Source organism: Lemur catta, chromosome 7 (assembly GCF_020740605.2).
Source record: "Lemur catta isolate mLemCat1 chromosome 7, mLemCat1.pri, whole genome shotgun sequence".
Lineage (NCBI taxonomy): Eukaryota > Metazoa > Chordata > Mammalia > Primates > Lemuridae > Lemur > Lemur catta.
Genome location: NC_059134.1, coordinates 23,211,901 through 23,231,697, shown reverse-complemented (window position 1 = coordinate 23,231,697; position 19,797 = coordinate 23,211,901). Strand labels below are relative to the sequence as shown.

The following is a 19,797-nucleotide window of genomic DNA, read 5'->3' as shown; positions in this document are numbered from 1 at the left end:
CCTTCATTGTCACTGCTTGTCATCAAACAGCAAGGTAGCCACGGCCCCACCCTGCCCATTCTCAGACACGGAGACACAGAAATGCTCTGAAAACCCCAAGCTGCTTGTTTCTCTCCCCAGAGCTAGCCACTGCCTGTGTTCTCCTCCCAGGAGAACAGGGTGTCCTATGATAATGGCTGACACAGCGTCCCATGCAGGAGCTGCTTCTAAGCCGGCCAGGACAATCCCTCAGGAACCCTAATCAGGGCCACTGGATACACCAGAGACCTCGGGGGTAGTGACCCCTGTAATGTTCTCAGAGGACTTTTGGCCTGCGAGCTTGGGGGATAGGCGTAGGGGTGTGGCTAGCATCACATGGTGTCAGCCAACACTCCTTTGGGGGCACTAACCCAGGCTCACAGAGGAGGCTTTTATCGCCAAGTCACCTGGGAGCCACAGGTAACAGTGGAAGATTCCAGCCTGAAACTGTGCTGGCTTTGGGGTACTGTTGAGAAATGCTGATGTGAGCTGGGCTGGAGCCCAGAAAGCACCCTTCCCTGGCCCCGGGGACTCCCAGCACAGCCCTCCCGTGGGTGTCAAGTGCCTCAGTCCGGCTTGGTGGTAAGGACTGCACGCTAACATAACTCTGGAGAATATTTATCTTTTACTTATTTCTGGTTTTAAAAGTAATACCCTCAGGATGGCTATTACTAAAAAGAGAATAAAAAAAAATAACAAAATACCAAATGTTGGAGAGGACGTGAAGAAATTGAAACCCCGTGCGTCATTGGTGGGAGTGTAAAATGGTGCAGCGGCTATAAAAAACAGTTTGGTGGTTCCTCAAAAAATGAAACATAGATCACCATGTGATCCAGCAACTCCACTCTCTGGGTCTGTACTGAGAAGAGTGCAAAGCAAGGACAGGAGCAGGTGTGTGCACCGTGCTCACGGCAGCGCTGTTCCCGGTAGTCTCATGGATAAAGCATTTCTGTCCGGGGTGATGAAAAAGCTCTTTGCAACAGTGGTGGGGGTTGCACAACACTGTGAATGTAATTAAGGCCACTGAATTGTACACATAAAAATAGTTAAAATGGTAAATTGTTATGTTATATATATTTTACCACAATTAAAATGTCATACTAAATTGTTATCGTAAACCCCAACACTATGTAAGTGTTTAAAATGGAAAGCAAAATCCCACCCTCCTGAGATGAGTCCCGATAGGCTTGCTGCTGAGGTTTCCCAATTTCTTACTTCTCTGGGAACTAGACATTAGGATTGAACTATGACCAGGCAGAACCCACCTGTCCCTTGCATAGGGGGCACCCCGCTTGTTCCTGGGGATTCTTGACACCACAGCCTGGAACTTAAGGGAAAAGCTCTGTAGCTGGATGACTTGTGGTCAAACGCCATTCCCACCACTTGCTAGGGAACATACTCAACATTCCTCGTCTACTGCATCTTGGATGTCACAATCCACTGTGAGGACTACGTGAGTCAATACAGTATCTATGAGTGTTTTCTTAAAGCACCTAGCACGAGAGAGCATTCGGCTCTATTGCCATCCCTGTATTGAAAATTTCTACCACCCTTGCCACGGGATGCTTCTCCTCGCCCATCATGTTTGTCCGGTGGCCGGTGGAGGGGCTTTAGCCTCCTCTTTTATTTTCTGTTTTCCCTTCTGTAACCTCCCCTCCTCTCCCGCGCGTCATTACCACCCGAATGCCTGTGCAGGGAACACACGAAACAGCTGAAGCCATCTCTCTGTGTCACGGGCCCCTTCCAGCCAGATCCTCAGGCTCCTCTCTGGCGGCTGGCGAGAACTGTCAAAGTTCTAGGTCCAGCTGTTGAACTAACAGAATGTTCACCTCCTTACACAGCCACATACAAATACGTACGTGTTAACAGGGTTGGAGAGTACATAATAGTCAGGACCTTGTTTTTTTTTCCTTAAAATATCTTGGACATCTACCGATAAATATACATATTCCCCAAACCAAATCAGAGAGTTTTCTCGAACTCAGGACCTCACGGGAAATCTGAGACCAGCTGTCAGAGTCTCTGAGAGGGACGGATAGAGCTGGTTGCCCAAGCCGGGAGCAGCAGGGTCATTTCCTCATCTCCTCGGTCGTCCAATCATCTGAGCTGCTAGAGAGGACCGTTGGGTTGACTGGTCGCAGGAGATTAAGGCCATACAACCACTTAGAATAAACAAAAGGGGAAGATGGAGCCAACCCTAAGGAGGACTAACAGGTGTGCCTCAGACAATCCACCAGGACCAACTGGAATAGGCCAGAGATTAGGATGTAGCTTGCAAGGGCCAGGGTGAGAGAAACCTCCCCCACAGGGCAGGGGTATGTCCATCTAGGTTCTTAATTGCTAGCCACAGAAGCCTGCTCTGGAAGACATAAGCAGAAGATGAACATATTGAAATATTTCCAGAAATTTCAAGGAAATTTCTAGGAAAGCTGGAGCACGTGGTTTGGAAAAGAGACAAGAACAAGGGGAGCCGAGGGAGACACATGGCCACATTCATGCCACAGAACTAGACCAGTGGGGACAGCTGTGCTGCCACCACTGAGCCAGGACAGGGACAGCCCAGCTTGCTCAGTGGCCACTGCCAGACCTGGCCCCCTGGCTGAGGCTCTAGGCTGACTGCAACTGCCTGCTGCTGCCACACTGCTCCTGCCCATCCCAGAAGGGGTTGTCCGCTGTCACTGTTTCTTTAAGCCAGTCTGGGGCAATAACATCTGATTTCCTGAGCATAGGCCCCATGTCACCGCTCAAGGCAAGGGAGGCTGGAAGGCAAGTGCTGGCGTTTTTAGTGGCAGTAATGGTGGCAGCCTCTGCCTCCCACCCAAACTCATCGGCAAGACATTCCCTGAACAAATCAAGGGAGGTTCAGGTTCAGAGGCTGGGCAGCTATCTTAGTCCGTTGGGCTGCTATAACAAAATACCGTAGATTAGGTGGCTTATAAACAACAGACATTTATTCCTCACAGTCCTGGAGCCTGGGAAGTCCAAGATCGAGGCACTAGCAAATTCATTGTCTGGTGAACGCTTGCGTCCTGGTTCATAGATGGCACCTTCTAGCTATCTCTTCACTTCTCTGGGGTCTCTTTTATAAGGGCACTAATCCCAATCATAAGAACAGAGCCCTCGGGACCTAATCACTTCCCAAAGCCCTTACATCCTAACACAATCACCTTCGGGGTTAGGATTTCGAAATATGAATTTTGGGGGACACAAACATTCAGTTCGTTGCAGGAGCCAAAAGAAAATTACTACCGGGAGACATCTGCCAGGTCAGTGACACAGGAGACTGAAGACCAGATGAGAAATCTTGGTACAGGAGCAAGGAGGCGTTCCTTATTCAGGTGGGCTAGGACTGTGGCAGGACCCTCAGAGACCTGTAGGATGGCCCCGGGGGCAGTGGGAGAGACTCAGGCGTCCCATCCAGGATTCACACTAAGAACCAAGTTCTGGGAGACACCGAGGTCCCCAGGGGTTTTGGAAGTAGCACTCAACCAGGTGGCCCGCAGGTAAACTCTGAGAGCATCTCAGAAGCTTCCAGACCCACTCAGAAACCTGCCTGCCCTCTGTTCCATTTCCTTTCAGTGCCTTGTTGCTGTTTGGCCTCGTTGGCCCTTTCCTAAAGCCATGCAGTAAACCTCCAGTGGCCTGGTGGGTTTGTCAAGGTGTTTTCACTGGTAGGTTCCTGCACTTCCAGTTATGGGGGTGGCCACTGCAGTCTTACTGGTCTGGAGCATGGGAACCAGAGCAGCCGGGGCCTGGGAGACCTGAGGGTCTGCCCTTGGCCAGCTCTGGTGGCCTCCTGTAGTAGGCTGTGTGACCTGGAGTTGGCAGATGAGGAGGTGCATGGGAGGAGGAGATCACATTATTGGGCATCTATTGTGCTACAGCAGCAGCAGCGGCATGTGAACCAGTTATTGCACATCACTCTGTGCCCAATATCTTGTTCAACTTGACACTTGTTGTCCCATCAAGCCCTCAGAACAACTCTCTGAGCCAAGGATTGTCATTATCCCTAGCTTCCAAAAGAGGTTCAATTATATGCCCCAAATCACCCAGAAGTCAGCCGAAAAGCCAGGATCCAAACCCAGGTTTCCCTAATTCCCAAACATACATCGCCCCCAATAGGCAGGTGCCCAGGCCAGCCCATGCCTGGGGACAGCGACCCTGAGAGCACCTTGGGAAAGAGGGAGGAGGCCCCAGAACACCCTCCCAGAGCCTGCCCCCCGCCCCAGCATGTTCTGAGCCTCTTCCAGGAAAGTCCTAAGGGGCCTGCACCGTACTCTGGGGAAGAAAAAGGTGACAAGCTAGACTCAAAGTAGGGGAGTCAGAGGTGGGAGTCTGGGACAAAGTCTTGAACTGGGTCTTCTCTGAGGCTCCCTCCTTGGGGGAGTCCGTGTGCCCCCAAGAGTAGGGGGAGAGCCTGCTTCAAAGGCTGCAGCTGCCCACAGCTGGCTGTGCTGATGCAACCACTCAGTCCCCCAACTCTTTGCCTCTAACCCCAGTAACTGCAAACTGGGCCCCAGGCGGGCAGGCCACTTGGCAGGAGGCTCCTGGGCAGAGCACACCAGCGCCCTGCAGCCTCCGGCACCTGCTCCACCCTTCCTCCCCGGACTCATCCCCTCAACCCTGAAGACCACAGATGTAGCAGTCAAGAAATTTCTGAAATAAGCACTATTAGCCTTTATAATGGGGCTGGGATGGGGCAGGTTAAGCTAAACTTCACATTAAAAAGTCAAGGTCAAGGCACAGAAGATTATACGGAAGGAGAAACCATATCCCCCACTGTGCTGTGAGCTCTCCAAGGCAGGGACCACGTCCTGCTCACCTCCAGGCACCCCCTCCGCGTGAGGCAGTGTCAGGCACACGGCTCTCAATAGCTATTTGCTGGCTGTCCAGTGCCTAGAACAGTGGCTGGCACACTGAGGGCATGCGATAAATAATCGTTGGCTACGTGAATAGACCTGGGTTGCATGTTTTGTCTTGAGATAATGTGCAATATCTTTTTCCATCTCCCCTTAGAGTATTCCACACACACCTCTCTCCAGCACCCCCTTTCCCTGCCCTTCCTGCAGTCTGATCTACCCAGCCCTCAGTGTCCCCTAAAGTGTCTCCAGCCAGGCAGCTGCTAAGCTCTACAAAGCAGTGGTCCCCTCCCCACCCTCAGGCCCAGCCACATGGAGGAGTCACGTGTGATCAGCCAGGGCTAGTTTCTTAGCAGCTTTATTGAATATCGAGAGGTAGTGTCACCTCCCACTGGACATGTGTCCTCAAGCTCATACCAGACTTGCTTTGGGACAGACAGACAGACAGGGGGCAGGATAGGGCAGGTATCCACGGTGGTGGGATGAGTGCACCACGGGCAGCTCAGCTCTCCAAAGGATCCGGCATCTGCACCTGCTCCTGCTCGGGGAGGGCGCGGGTCTTGTCCTGGCTCTCTTTGTCGTTGAGGGTGCTGAAGAAGGAGTTGACCTTGTCCCTCAGGTCCTTCTCCAGGAAGCTCAAGTGGCTCTCCGCACCCCCCGCGAAGGGGCCCAGCTTCTGCCTGAGCTCCTCCATCTGCTGCACCAAAGCTTTGTTGAAGGTGTCCCCGTAGGGCTCCACGTTGCTGCGGAACTCCTCCACGTGCCGGTCCAGGTGGCCGCTCAGCTCTGCCAGAGACTTCTGCAGCCCCTCCGAGTTCCCCTTCAGCTTGCTGTGCACGTCCGCGGCCACGGGCGCCAGCCTCTGCCGCAGCTCCTCGGCGTTGGCGGAGATCTTGGCCTTGAGCTCCTCCGCGCTCTTCTTCATCTGGAAGGCCAGGCCCTCGAGCTGGTGGTTGAGCTTGTCCTGGACGTCCTGCGCGTAGGGAGCCAGGCTGCGGCGCAGCTCCTCCACGTTCTCGTCAATCTTGACCTTGAGCTCGTCGGCGTAGGGTGTGAGGCGCCCCTTGAGCTCCTCCACGTTCTGGTCGATCTTGGCCTTGAACTCGTCGGCGTAGGGCGTCAGCGATGCCTTCAGGCTGTCGGCGTTCTCGCGCAGCACCCTCTCCATGCGCTGCGCGTAGGGCGTCAGCTGGCGCCGCAGCTGCTCCGTCTGCGCGCCGACCTGGGTGCGCAGCTCCTCCGCGTGCGGCCGCAGGCGCTGCTGCAGCTCCTGCACTCTGTCCCCGATCTTCTGGCTCACCTCCTGCGCGTGCGGCAGCAGCCGGGCCCGCAGCTCCTCCAGCTCCTTCCGAATCTCCTCCTTCAGCTTCTCCGAGTCCTTGGTCAGGCGTTCGTGCAGCTCCGTGGCGAAGGGCACCAGCTTCTTCTGCAGGTCACCCGCGTACGTGTTCACGTCCTCAAGTTTGTCCTGGAAGAGGGCACTGCGGGGCAGGACACAAGGAGGCCTCCGTTACGATTGGCATTTGCTTGGCAAGACCTTGTCTGCTTATATACCCCTCACCTTATGCACACTTGCCTGGAACAGGTGAGTATTCAGGGGTACCGAGTTCAGGCTTTTTTCCCCTTGTGGCCCTCCCTAAGGTGGATCACGATTTGAGAGAATGGATGTAGTGGGCTGAGTTACTACATTGAACTTGTATCTCTGGATCTCCCTCAGATTGTCTCAATATGTCCCCATCATGTGACCTCGAGCAGTTTGCCTTCCCTCCTTGTCTACAAAGGACAAGGTTGGACTTTGAGGTTCTTCCCAGCTCAGGGAAGAGCCTGAGGATCACATTGCGTAATAATAGTGTGTTGTGTTCTCAGCCTCTGCCATGGTCCTCTAGCGGCACAAGGTGCTGATTTCCTTGCCTGTGCCCAGAGGCTTCCCAAATATTCCCACCTTCCTTTCCTTGACTTCACTGGGGCCTGTCCTTCTGGAATGTATTAGAACCCAGCTCACATGACATTTCTTTCCCTCTGTTTCTTCCATCACCCTCAACAATAGGATGTGGCCATTGTCAAACTCTAGAATGTTAAAGCAGGAAGACATCTTGGGGATTATTCAGTCCCACCTCCGTGTTTATGTATGTGGACCGTACAGGTCCAGTGACCTCAGGGTCACCTAAGGAACTAGTGGCAGGGCAGTGGGTATCCTAGGCTTGGGTCTCCTGCCTCTAAGCCTAGCCCTTGCCGATGCATTGCATGGCCTTTAAGAACACCCTGTACCACCACCACCACCAGCTGTGCCGCCTCTTACTTGAGCTTCTGGGTGAGTTCAGACTTCTGGAGATGTTCCACAGCCTCTTTGGCATTGTTGCTCAGCTGGCTGAAGTAGTCCCATACCACAGTGGCCACCTGGTCAGCATTGACCTCAGCCTGGGCACCTGGACAGGTGACGGAGAACAATTCATGAGGACTCATCTTTCTGGCCCCTCTGCTCCAGCTCTGAGCTGCAGACTGGATGTTGGAAGAGCCCAATGCACCAGTTTCCCTGTCTGGGCTTAGGCTGTCAGAAGCCAGAGGGACTCGTGAAACTGGCATAGCACCAATGCCGGTGGGAATGGGCCAGCTCCCTCATGAGCCAGTTGGCGACTGAGCAGCCCCCCATGTCCAGCTAGAGCCAACAGGCACTCAAAACTGTCCCCTTTACCTTGGCCCAGTCTCTCTGTCCTGCCCCACTCAGTGCAGCAAAGACCCATGCAAAGACAGCTTCTACTCACTGGTGACAGCCACCAGGGCCAGGGTCAAGACCACAGCCTTCAGGAACATCCTGGGCTCCTTGCCGGGCTCGAGGAGTCTCGTGGCGCACTGGATCCTTCCTGGAATCAGAGGGAGCTGGAGAAGAGGTCCTTGGGCAGCTCACCTGCGCTGCTGTGTGGACTGACTGCAGTCAGAATCAGGCATTTAAACTCCCAGCTGGCTGCCCTCCCGGCCTCCCTCCCCAGTGTGACTCCACGCTGGAAGATGACACATTCCCGGGAGGCCTCTTGGACTTTAGTGACCCTAAGACTACGTGGAAGCTGACAGCAGACTGGGGCTTAGGCGGCGGTCAGAAGCGGCTGTTCTCGGTTTGTGCCCCACCCAGTGTGGAGGGAGCAGGGGAGCCAAGAGCTGGGGGAGGAGGAACTCGGCCTAGGGAGCCCACGCCTGATGCCCAGGGGCCCTGCTGGCAGCTCTGGGTCTGTGCCACACTTGGGGGGGGGCAAAGTCCACGTCTCCTCTGTCTGCCCCAGTGGAGAACACCCCCATCCCCACATCTACCATCAACCCTGACTCCATCTCAGAGCACCAGACACCGGATGGGGACCAGCCACAGCTGCAGATGAGGGGGGCAGGCTAAGACCTAGGTCTCCTGGCAAGGTACACCCAGGAGGAGGGGGTGCTTGGGAGCCTTTGCAGGTGGTGGCAGTGGGCAGGGCCCTGCATTGAAGGGGTAACTGCAAATGTGCTCATGTCCCACCACGGCCAAGCTGTGCCACCTTGGTCTAGTAATTCAAAGCCCGTAACATCAGTTTTTCCTCTAAACAGTGGGGTTGGGCAATGCGTTCAATGAGACATTGCTGGTGAAAGAGGCAGTACAGCTGTCCCTCAGTGTCCACAACCTCTCGCAGATCTCAACGTCCACGGGTGCTCCAGCGCCCCAGATAAAATGTGCAGTGTGTGCCTATAACCACGCAATCCTCCCATAGACTTCACATCACTCTAGATTACTTACGCTACCTAATACGATAGAAATCTTACATAAGTGGTTGTTTCACTATGAATATATTGTTTAGGGAATAATGACAAGAAAAAAGTCTGTACATGTTTGATACAGACACAAGTTTTTTTCCCCTAAACATTTTCTGTCCACAGTTGGTGAATCTGCAGGTGCAGAACCCACAGATATGGGGGGCTGCCTGCGTAGCACCTGGCACAGAGGCAGCACTGAAAAGGGGTTGCTGCTGTTATTATTATTAATAATAATAATATTGTTTTCCTGACTTGGACCCAAGCAGACTGCAGTAGAGGGGGAGTGGCAGGGTGGAACCCAGCTCTCCGAGGCGTGCCAGGTGGGTCAGAGGGGGGATGATGGAGGGGGCGGCCTGAGGCCTGATTCCTGCCCACCCTGTCCCCCAGCTGCACCCCCCAGGCAGGAGCCGCCAGCTTCGGCAGGACCATAGGGCCTGAGGCTCTCAGGGGCTGTCTCACCAGGGATGGAGGGTGACAGTGGTGGTGCCCATGAGGCCTTCTACGACACTTCTAACAGTATCTCCACGGGAGGTTGCATGCACAATTACAGAAAGACATCCCCCGAGAAGATGACACACCATGGTCAGCTTGGGTCCCTCTGCTGGACCATGCCACTCCTGGTGACTATAAGGTGACATCCATCATGTTGTCCTATTGGTACCTGTCCGTGAGTGCGGTACCTGACACATGGGTGTTGTAAAAATGACAACCGTCACAGGAAACCACAACGCTGCTAACTCTGCTTTGCCCTGTGCTCATTTTTTCTGCTACCAGAAGTGACTTGATGTCTTATGGGGTTGAAGACAGCCAAATGGACTTCTGATGCTGGGTCCCCACTGCCCTACAGCGGTCCCCACCCCCGCCCCATGCTGCCTCCAGTGTCCCGGAGCTCGCTCCTTCCTGGAGCAGCCTGTGCCATCTCTCAGTAGCTGGGAAGCTCGGACTCTGGATCCGACTCCGTGGCTTTGCATCCAGGCTCTGCCACGCGCTGTCTGTGTGGCCTTGGACAAGCCTCGTAACCTCTCGAGCCTCAGTTGCCTCCTAGGCCGAGGATTCCGTGAGGTGATCTGTGTAACGCTTGCAGCGGTGTCTGGCACGTGTAAATGTTAGCCACGTTTTAGCCTTGAAAGGTTCATGCCCCGTAACATTGACCCATTGGTCCCAGTCCTGCTCCCGAGTCAGGCCCAGTGCAGCCTACGGTGGGAGTAAAGGTCAGCGCTCGGTGCCCCCGTCCCTTCCCCCTGGGCCAGGGCTGAGGAGGGAATGAGTCATGAAGGACACCTCAGCTGCAGTTTGACCTCCTGGACTTGCAGTCTGAGCAGCAGGGGCCACCAGCATGTGACATGTCCAGAGGTGCTTCTGTCTCGCCTGCCCGCCCAGGTGTACCCGTGTGTGCCTGTGCCATTGAGCACGTCCGAGAACATCCACCAGGCTGTGTACAGGGACAGAAGTGTGCAGGTAGCTGAATGGCCTGTGGCTACCGGACTGGCGCAGCCCGGGTGTGCGCCCACCCCGGTGGGACGCGTGCTGCCTCCCAGCGTGCTGGGGACGTGATGTCATCAACTAACGTATTTACTTCCCAAAGTCTGTGGGTACGTTTCATACCGACCTGTAGATGGATTTGTGTCGGGGAGTGGGGAGAGAGCCCTGTGCCCAGTCTTTGAGGGTGCGAGCTGCTAATGGGAAGAGCAGACGGCCTGCCAGGCCTGGTCCTGTGAGTCAGGGGATGTCCCCCTTTGAGTCACGCCCCTCTCTGAGCCTCAGTCTTCTTGTCTGTACAACAGACAGACCTAATGGCTGGTTAGGCGATGAGGCTGACAGTCCAGCATCACCTACAGCCACCCGCCTGGCCATCCACGCAGGGATCAAGCCAGGGGTCAGTGCAGAGGTCAGCGTCAGGAGTGGACAGCTCAGACCAGCCAGGGACAGGCTCAGCCAGGGACAGGCAAGTCACACGGACATGTGCCCCACGTGTGCTTCACACCAGCCCTCCTCCCAGGGCAGAACTGAAGGTGAACAGCTCCTGTTGCCATAGGAAGGATCTGGGTGAGATACTAGAAGGAACTTCCAGCATGGAGAGGCGTGATGAACAAGGGCCTCTGGCCGGCAGGGCTGAATCGGGGCTGCCCAGCCCAGCCTGGTGGCAGGGGCACAGATCACCAGGCTCATCTACTAAACCTCACCTGGACACAAGCAGAAGCAGAGAGAGTTGGCCCAACCTCAGAGGAGAGGTTTTGGCCCCAGCTGGTCAAGCCCCTCTTCCTCCCACCTACCGCTGGCTGCTCCCCAGAGCTGGGTCTGTGGGCCAAGAGCAGCTCCCGTGCGGGGACGGAGGGGAAGCTTAGGCTGGCCACAGAGAGGGCCCCCACCGAGGCCCAGGCTGGACTGCTGGGAGGGACACAGGCACTCACAGGTGGCAAGCCCTTTGAAAGAGACAAGGCCGCAGGCCTCGTGGAGGCGTGCTACATCCAGCTCAGTCCCACCCCGCTGGGTCTCTCTGCCCGAGTCTCCTGACCTCCCTGGGCTCAGTGGCCCATTGCCTCGGAGGAGAGAGGACAGGCTCCTCCAGACCCTCCACACAGATGGAAAGGGAGTTGGAGGAGCGGGGGCCACGGGCCCCAGCCAGCCCACTGTAGCATGCCTGGGTCCAAGGACCTGGTCACCCACCCCAGCCTGGAGTCGGGATCCCCACTGTGCCCTCACCCCCTGGGGCTAAGGAACAGGCCAGAACAGAGGAGGGAAGTGGGCACAGTTGGCCTTCTACTTTCCCCGATGCCCAAACCCTGCAGTGACCTCTTAATCACCTTCTATCCCATCACAAAGTCTGCCCTTAGAAAGAGACCCGACACGGATTTGCTCTGAGGTGTGAATGACTGATAAGTCTCTAAGGGTCTCCTCTCTCTAGCCTGTGTAGTACGTGCCTGGGTGTTCGAACACCTGACTTATGGCTCCCAGCCTTACCAATGACGGTCTGTACCCTTGGGTAGGTCTCTACCCTTTGAGCCTTAGGTTTCCTATCTATAAAAGGGAGTTAATGTCTACTCCACAGGATTCTATTTGCATTGTTAACAGAAAACAAAGTCTTAAGTCAAAGGAATGAATCTCTAATAGAGGAATTTCAAGTCTCACCATGGATAAAGAATTCTGAGGGGAGAGCCAGGCCCTTTCCCAGGCCTCTGATTTCACACTATGGAGTCAGTTATTTCTTCCTGAAAGGACAACTGCTTTCCAAAGCCTGACTTTTATGTTAGAGGGTGCTTCTGCCTTCAGACTGTGCCATGGGGAAGGGCACAGTGTTTGAGAGGAAGGGAGAGAGCTTTATCGAGCCCACTCCGTGGACCAGCTGCTTTGTACATATCTCATTTACTTTTCACCACAACTCTGGGAAATCGATATTCTATCCCCATTTTATGCTCAGGAAACTGAGGCTCTAAGATGTGAGGTCTCTGGCCGTGGGCCAGATGAGTAAGTGCTACAGGCGTCATTTAAACTTAAGCCTTCTTGGCGCCAAGGTCTTAGATCTAGAAGACAGAGAGCCCCCTGATCCTGCTCTCCGGCCTGCGGCTCCCACCGTGGGCCCAGCGGGGAGGGTCAGAGCCTCCCCTGGGCAGCGGCTGCCCACAGAGCTCCTGGGGAACCCGAGACCCACAGGCGGGGCTGGGGAGGGCCCGGTCATGAGCCCAGCTCCTGGCCCAGGGCATGTTATCAGCGGGTCCAGAGGGCAAGGTGAGGAGCAGGGGAGGGGGCACAAACAGCAGCCTTTGCCCTTCTCCCACCAACCCCTGCCCTCCTGGACAGAAGCCAGAGAGGGAGGTGCTGCGGAGGCTGTGCGAGTGCCACCGTGTCACTCTGCCCACAGAGCCCTGCTCTCTGCCCTTCTGTGTCTTCACTCTAGACGCCCCCACCCCCACCCACTGACTTGTCCTCAAGTCCGAGGAAGCCCTCACCCCCCTCCAGGCTGATTTCAGGGCTTGGGGGTGGCAGACAGAGGGGCCTGAACACTCAGGTGAGAGGGGCTGAGATAGGCCTGGGGCCCCTGGCCCGCTGCCGAGCCCTCCCCCACCTCCCCAGCCTCTCCCCGGGGAGCCAGTCTGCTGGGAAGGATGCGGTCTCCCCAGGCCACCCCCAGTTCCAGAGCCCCCCTGGGCTGCGGGGGCGGCAGGAGAGCAGTGTGGGCACAGCCTCCCAGGGATTTTCCAACTCTCCCGGCAGCTGGCTGCGTCTGGCCACCCTGCCTCGGGCCCTGGTCCCCACTGGTCAGCAGGTGACCTTTGCCCGGTTCACTGGGCCGTCAGTGCGCGCTGCCCTGAGGACGATATAAAACAGCTCAGAACCCTCTTGCCTGTCTGCTCAGTTCATCCCCAGAAGCAGCTCCTCAGGTAATGCCCCTGGGGAGGGACGAGGAGGGAGGAGGACCCAGAGGCAGAGGCGGCCGGCCGAGCCCCCAGGCCTGCAGAGCTTGCCAGAACCTCGAAGCCTCAGGACCCGATGAACGTTCCTCGCCCTCAACTGGGGGAAATGGAGGCCCAGGAGGGGAAGTCACCTGCCCAAAGCTACATAGATGCAGGGACTGGCACCAGCTCCCAGTCTGCAGCTGCCCCCCACTCTGTGCACTTGGGGCTGGAAGAAGCCATAGACAGCGCAGTCCTACCCCACATGGGAAAACTGAGGCCTGGGGAAGGGCAGAGATCTGCCCAAAGTCACACAGCATGTTAGTGGCAGAGACCGGGCCAGGCCCCAGGTGCCTTGACTCCTAGTCTGGTGGGTTTTCTGCTCCTTCCTGTCCCCTCCCTCAGGGCTGCCTGCCCCCCTCAGCCCCCTATCTGAGGGCCATGGACCCAGCTCAGGTTCTAGCTTAAGGGGCACACCACTTCCCCGGGGAGGGGTCCAGGGGCGGGGGACTTGGGCTGCCCCTCACAGGACACTTCCACGCAGGAACAGAGGTGCCATGCAGCCCCGGGTGCTCCTCGTTGCCACCCTCCTGGCGCTCCTGGCCTCTGCGCGTAAGCACTTTGTGGGGACTGGGGCGGGGGCAGGGCGGGAGGTGGTGTGGGGAACCCCAGCCCTGATGGGTGGCCGGGCAGGAGCCAAGGGCTCGCCCCGGAGGCCCCAACCCTCTGCTGAGCCCTGTTCTCCCTGCAGGAGCTGAGGAGGCCACGGAAGCCTCCCTGCTGGGCGTCATGCAGGGCTACGTGTATCGGGCCACCAAGACTGCCCAGGACGCACTGACCAGCATGCAGGAGTCCCAAGTGGCCCAGCGGGCCAGGTACGCCCACCAGCCCTCCTTCCCCGTCCTCTGTGCCAGCTACCTCAGTCTCCCCTGCCCCTGCCCTGGCAAGAGCCCTGGTAATGGGACTGTGGTGCTCCCAGCCCACCCAGGGCTGTGGCTCTCTGGGCCGCACGTGCCCTCGCAGGGCCTTTGTCCCCCGTGCAGCCCTCGGGCAGCCACTTTAGCCCCCGCCACCACTTCCTTTTCTGGTAGGCTGGGGGTTTGCCTGGGAGGCCCCACCTGATCCCATTTAACCCCGGGCTGTGGGAGTGTGTTTCTGCCTTGTTCCAAGACCTGGGGCCGGTGTGAGCAGAAGTGTGTCCTTCCTCTGCCACGCTGCCCCTGCCTCCTAGTCACCTCCTCTCCCGCACTCCCGTCCCCTCCTCCACTCGCTGGCTTTGGTCGGCGTTGATGTAGCACAGACGTTCACAAATGCTTAGTCCTCAGAACTGACTGTAGAGTGGGTATTATTTGCCCCACTTTGCAGATGAGAAAACTGAGGCTCAGAGAGGTTAGGTGACCTTCCCCAGATCACACAGCTAACCAATGCTCAGTGACTTTCCAAAGGAGAGACTGCCTCCCTCTGCCCCCACCCCCAGAGCCACCAGGTTGTACAACTCCAGGGGGAGCCATTTGCGTAGATGACAATGATGGCCCTGACGGTGCACATCTCCCTACTCAGTCACTTTGTGCCTCAGGCCTGCGGGGGCACAAAGGTCTGACCCCACCTGTGCCGAGGTCCCTTCACCACCCTCGGCATTTCTTCTGCCTGGGGTGGCAGCTGTGGGTGACTCCTGCCTGGGGTCTCAGGTGCCGTGCTGGGTGAGGTTGAGCGGGTGGTAGGAGAGCCCGTGGGGACATGGGCGGGAGCCCCCGCGGTCGCCACTGCCTACAGAAGAGCTCCCACGCCCCCCTCTGTCGCTTCCTCTTACTGATTCAACCCCCAGGGGCTGGATGTCTGATGGCCTAAGCTCCCTGAAAGACTACTGGAGCACCATGAAGGACAAGTTCTCAGGATTCTGGGATTCCGTCGCTGAGGAGGGACCGACTCTGGCCTCTTGAGACTTTCTGAGACCTCGACACCCCAAGCCTACCTGCCCGTCCATCTTGCCAGCTCCAGGGCTGGCCTCGCAGGTTGCTTGAAAGGGACAGTATTCTCAGTGCCCTCCCCTGCCCCTGCCCCAGGCCTGGCCACCTCCAGGCCTGCTGTCCTCCCAATAAAGCTGGGCAAGAAGCTGCTGTGAGTGGGACATGCCACGTGTGCCATCTGTGTTTGGGCCTGGGAATGGGCTGAGGCTGTTCTGTGGCTGGGGTTGGGGCTGTGTGCTGACGCCAGCTCGGGCAAGCCTGGGGCCCAGTGTCCTGCCCCCTTCGTAGTAGCTGGGTCGTCTCTGGCCCAAGTTTCTCCATCTGTTAAGGTGGGAATAACCCTACGTACCTTGCCTGCCTTGGCAGGTTTGTGTGGAATATCAAATGGGGTAATAAGTTGGACAGTACTTTGATAAACTGTCAAGTGCTGTCCAATGTGACTTGAATGTGTGCGCTATGCCTGGCACTTGTATGTCATCATCAGAGTTGAGATTGTGTGTGTTCAACAAAACTGCGGAGCTCATTCCACGACCCAGGCCACCTGGCCCTCCTAAGCACACTTGAGGGAAGGAGGCCGGGCCAGGTAGTAGTTGGCATAAGATGCAACTAGGTGGCCGGGCGCGGTGGCTCACGCCTGTAATCCTAGCACTCTGGGAGGCCGAGGTGGGAGGATCGCTCGAGGTCAGGAGTTCAAGACCAGCCTCAGCAAGAGCGAGACCCCGTCTCTACTAAAAATAGAAACAAATGATCTGGACAGCTAAAAATATATAGAAAAAATTAGCTGGGCATGGTGGCGCATGCCTGTGGTCCCAGCTACTCGGGAGGCTGAGGCAGGAGGATCGCTTAAGCCCAGGAGTTTGAGGTTGCTGTGAGCTTGATGCCACGGCACTCTAGCCCAGGCAACAGAGCGAGATTCTGTCTCAAAAAAAAAAAAAAAAAAAAAAAAGATGCATCTAGGTGCTAGTGTGGGCTCTGCCACTATATCAGCCTCAGTTTCTTATCTGTCAAGTGGGTACAATAATAGCGCCTCCACAGGAGGTTTGCTGTGAGAATGAAATGAGACAGTGTTTAAAAGCGTTCGGTAGGGCACCTGCACGTCAAAGGTGCCAGGTAAATGGTTGCTGATTGGCCCCTTGGGACCAGGATTGGAGTTGGGGGGCAGTGTCCTGGGAACCAAGAAGGAACATGAGGCCACCCCAACAGAGGCTGCTTTCCTTGTGTCCCCTCCACCCAACAGACGTCACATCTGAGAGCTCCAGAACCACAGACGGCTTGAGCAGGCCCCCACGCTTCAGATGAATAAGTTGAGGCTCAGAGAGGTGAAGGTCCTTGCTGTGTGTCACAGAGCCAGCAAATGGCAGGGCCAGACCTTCAGCCCAGGTCAGCAGCCCAGATTCTGCTCAGTTGGCACAGATAAAGGCTTTGTCACTCCTGCGCTGGGGGTCTCCTTTACAGATCCTGGTGGCTTTGGTATGTCCAGCCCCACCTGGAGACTGCTTTCTCTGGAAATCCAACTGGGCCTCTCTCTCTCTCTGTCCAAAGAGGGCCAGGGACCTCAGCACCCACATTTGGAAAGTGTTCCCACCAAATCCGGCTGGATGCCTATTGCTGTAGCTCTGGTCGGTTAGGAACTAAAAAGCCCACTCCTTTATCCAGGGGTCTGGAAAGACACACTGGAGATGCAGAAGGACAGTCTCTCCAGAGGCCTGCGTGAGGGGCCCCTCCCTTCCTGCAGGGAGAGTGTCAGGAAGGTTCTGTGGGTGCACGGCCAGGTCTGTGAAGCCACATGCATGCACACAGAGACGTTCAGACATGAGTGTGAGAGGGGCCGGCCGTGCGCAGGGATGCAACTTGAGAACGTGCAGGCATGTGTGCACACTCCATGAACCCGAGCGCTGCGCACTTTTTAAAAATAATCATGGCTTCCCAGGGGCAGAAGGTCTGAAAAGGGCAGCCTGGCCCATCCTGCTAGTCACTGGGTGAGTGACGTGACGACCTCTACAAGCTTCAGCTTCCTCAGCCGTGCCCCGGATCCGATGGCAATCTACCCGGGATGCCGGGAAGGAAGGGTGCAGTGAGACGACGGGTATAAGAGCATCTTGCGAATAAAAATGTGCCAATTACCTGCAAGAGGTGGTGGTTAGTTTTCTGACTGGGACCAGAGCTGGCAGAAAGCAGGGTGGCAGCCCGTGCAGCCACAGGGGGCGGGTTGGCTGGCTTCCACCTGTGCCTGAGGAAGCTGCGTCCGTTTCTGGGTAGGGTGGGAGCAGTAGGAGGGGATACTGGCCTTGTGAAAAGAAAAGGGGAGTGTGTGAGAGGTTTCTTTTAGTTTTTTGAAATAAAGGAGGGCAGATCAAGCTTCAAGGCTCCATCTGCACCTGGCCAAACCCTTCAAGTCACACCCAATGGCTCCTTGAGGCCTGCCCCACCCTGCTGAGAGCCAGAGGGCTGGAGGAGGTTCCTGTCCTCTGCCCAGGTGGACACCTCTATGTGCCCAGCTCCCTTAGGGTGACACCTCTGGGGCACAGGGAACCCACTGCTCCCAGCGAAGGCAACCCCATTTTCTGATCCTCCTCGGGGCTGCAGGTCTTGCTTGAGCCTCTGTCAGGGCACCTGGCACTGGATTGTCGCTTTGCCTGGTCCTCTGCCTTTTAGGACAGGGGCTCCACTCCCTCCCTCCTGACCAGCCAGGCGCCCAGCAGGTCCTCCAACACCGATGAAGGTCCTGAAAGGACCACGGAGGGGACCGTCTGGGCTTGGAGTCGCTGAGCTCGGGCAGAAGTCCCTGCTCCGGGCTCCCCTGGAGGTCCCCTTGAGCACCCCGCGCCCCGCCTCCACCCTCCCCAAAGAAAGAAGCTGCTTCTCACTTTGGAAACGTTTATTCTGAGAACCCGAACGCCGGCAAGGGGAGCGGGCGCCTCACTGGCTGTTCAGCTTCTTGGTGGCCTCGTCGACGGCGCTCAGGAAGCTGGACTTCAAGTTCTCCAGCAGGGGCAGCAGGCCCTGGCGCAGGTCCTCGAGCGCGGGCTTGGCCTTATCGCTCAGCGCTCTCAGCTGCTCGGTGGCCTTGGCGTGGTACTCGGCCAGGCTGCCGGGGCCGCCCTCCTTGAGCGCCTCGAGGCGCGCGGCCAGGCGCTGGCGCAGGTCGTCGGTGTGCGGCGCCAGCTGCGCGCGCAGCGCGTCCACGTGGGTGCGCGCGCGGTCGCGTAGCTCCTCGCCCAGCGGGCTCAGCTTCTCGTGCAGCTCCTGCAACTTCTGGCGCGCGCCCTCGCGCAGCTCCGTGCCCAGCGGCTCCACCTTCTGGCGGTAGCGCTCCAGGTCCTCCTGCCACTTCTTCTGGAAGTCGTCCAGGTAGGGCTGCACCTTCTTCTTCACCTCCTCCAGATCCTTGCTCAACTCCTGCCTCAGCCCCTCTGTCTGCTTCTCCAGGTTATCCCAGAACTCCTGGGTCACCGGGCCCAGATCTTCGCGCAGCTTGGTGATGGTGGCGCTGAGGCTGTCCCAGTTGTTCCCGAGTTTCAGGCTGGAGGAGGAGAGAGAGGGGCTGAGGGGTGGCCTCCCAGGTCCCCTGGCTTGCCCTGGAGCGGCAAACCCACAGCCCCAGCTGTCCCGGGATGAGCTCTGGGCATCACCTGCCCCCAAAAGTGCAGTAGCTGTGGGGCTGGCCTTTCCTGTACACCCTCACCCAGTACCCCTGCCCGCCCACCACCATGGCCCATGGTGCAGATGGACTGAGGCACAGAGAAGAGCTGGAAGGAGACAGAGCTGAGATTGGTTCCTGGTTTTGCCTGTCCCCAAAGCTGGGCCCTTGAAGGACCTAGCCTCTATGCTTCCAGTCCATTCTCTCTGAAGACAGCCATCACTCTTGCTGGGCGAGCAGAGGTGGTTAAGAAGGGGAAGGGGCTTGCTGCACTTGCAGGCAGAATGTGGTGGTGTGGTTACTGATCAGGCAGCACTGGTCTGTCCCTTGCCCAGGGATCCCATTCCGGTTTCTCCATTAAGACCATCGATGGGGCCAACTCATCCAATAGCAGATGAGGATTCAGCCAGTCTGGTTACAACATCTTCCCACAGGCCTCTCTGCCCCCTAGGACCGGTAGCCCCTACCCCTGCCCCAGACCCCAGGCTGTGTCCTTACTCCAGCTGTTTTCCCAAGGCGGAGGCTTCAAACTGGGACACATATTCTCGGCCACTTTCTTTGACTGCGTCGACGTACACAGTGACCAAATCCTTCACTCGATCCCAGGGGGACTGGGGCTCATCTTGCTGCCAGAAATGCCGAGCCTGGCTCCCTGCGGGTGAGAGGGGAGACCCAGATCAGGCTGGCTCTGGGCCGGGATCTGAGCCGAAATGCCAGGCTTGGAGGCGGGGGAGAGGGGGCTAATGAGAAAGTCTGCTCCCTGGGCCCAGGAGGGTGGACCACAGGAGTCCAGGGAGAAGGCCCCCCCATGGTTCACTTCCCTAGGCTGGGGGTACCTACCCGTCAGGAAGAGCACGGCCAAGGTCAGCACCACAGCTTTCATCCTGCAGGGGCGTGGGTGACCTGGAGGAGAAGAGGGGCCTGGCTAAGTGGGGGTCTTCTAGGGTGCAGAAGCAGCCAGGGGAGGAGGGGCCACAGCGTGGGAGAAGGCCTTATGTCCCCAGAGCCCCAGCCTGGGACAGAGCCTGAGCCTCAGATGCCTAGGGCTGGGGAGCCCGAGTAACCTGGGGCGGGCAGCAGCACTTACCTCCCTCTAGCAGCGTGTGAGCGCTCGCTCTCCAACGCCCTATTTATGTCTCTGGCCAGGG

At 57.2% G+C, this 19,797-nt stretch overlaps 3 protein-coding genes across 4 annotated transcripts; 1 reads left to right on the top strand and 2 right to left on the bottom strand.

Moving 5' to 3' along the window:
* Window positions 1–5,216: 5,216 nt before the first annotated feature.
* APOA4 (apolipoprotein A4) lies at window positions 5,217–7,843 on the bottom strand. The gene is made up of 3 exons (XM_045555402.1): window positions 7,640–7,843; window positions 7,177–7,303; window positions 5,217–6,358 (listed from the first exon to the last, which is right to left on the bottom strand). The coding sequence occupies exons 1-3, from the start codon at window positions 7,686–7,688 to the stop codon at window positions 5,380–5,382; spliced, it is 1,155 nt and encodes a 384-aa protein (XP_045411358.1). The 5' UTR covers window positions 7,689–7,843; the 3' UTR covers window positions 5,217–5,379.
* Window positions 7,844–12,925: 5,082 nt separating this feature from the next.
* APOC3 (apolipoprotein C3) lies at window positions 12,926–15,170 on the top strand. 2 transcript variants are annotated; one of them, XM_045555433.1, is made up of 4 exons: window positions 12,926–13,030; window positions 13,587–13,654; window positions 13,794–13,917; window positions 14,868–15,170. In XM_045555433.1, the coding sequence occupies exons 2-4, from the start codon at window positions 13,600–13,602 to the stop codon at window positions 14,980–14,982; spliced, it is 294 nt and encodes a 97-aa protein (XP_045411389.1). In that variant the 5' UTR covers window positions 12,926–13,030; window positions 13,587–13,599; the 3' UTR covers window positions 14,983–15,170. The 2 variants fall into 2 exon arrangements, with proteins under 2 accessions (XP_045411389.1, XP_045411388.1); XM_045555432.1 differs by having other exon boundaries at window positions 12,990–13,030; window positions 13,593–13,654.
* A 2,702-nt stretch (window positions 15,171–17,872) lies between these two features.
* On the bottom strand, window positions 17,873–19,594 carry APOA1 (apolipoprotein A1). Its single transcript, XM_045556424.1, has 3 exons — window positions 19,490–19,594; window positions 19,148–19,301; window positions 17,873–18,532 (listed from the first exon to the last, which is right to left on the bottom strand). Exons 1-3 carry the CDS (start codon window positions 19,530–19,532, stop codon window positions 17,929–17,931), a joined length of 801 nt encoding a protein of 266 aa, XP_045412380.1. The 5' UTR covers window positions 19,533–19,594; the 3' UTR covers window positions 17,873–17,928.
* Between the last annotated feature and the right edge of the window lie 203 nt (window positions 19,595–19,797).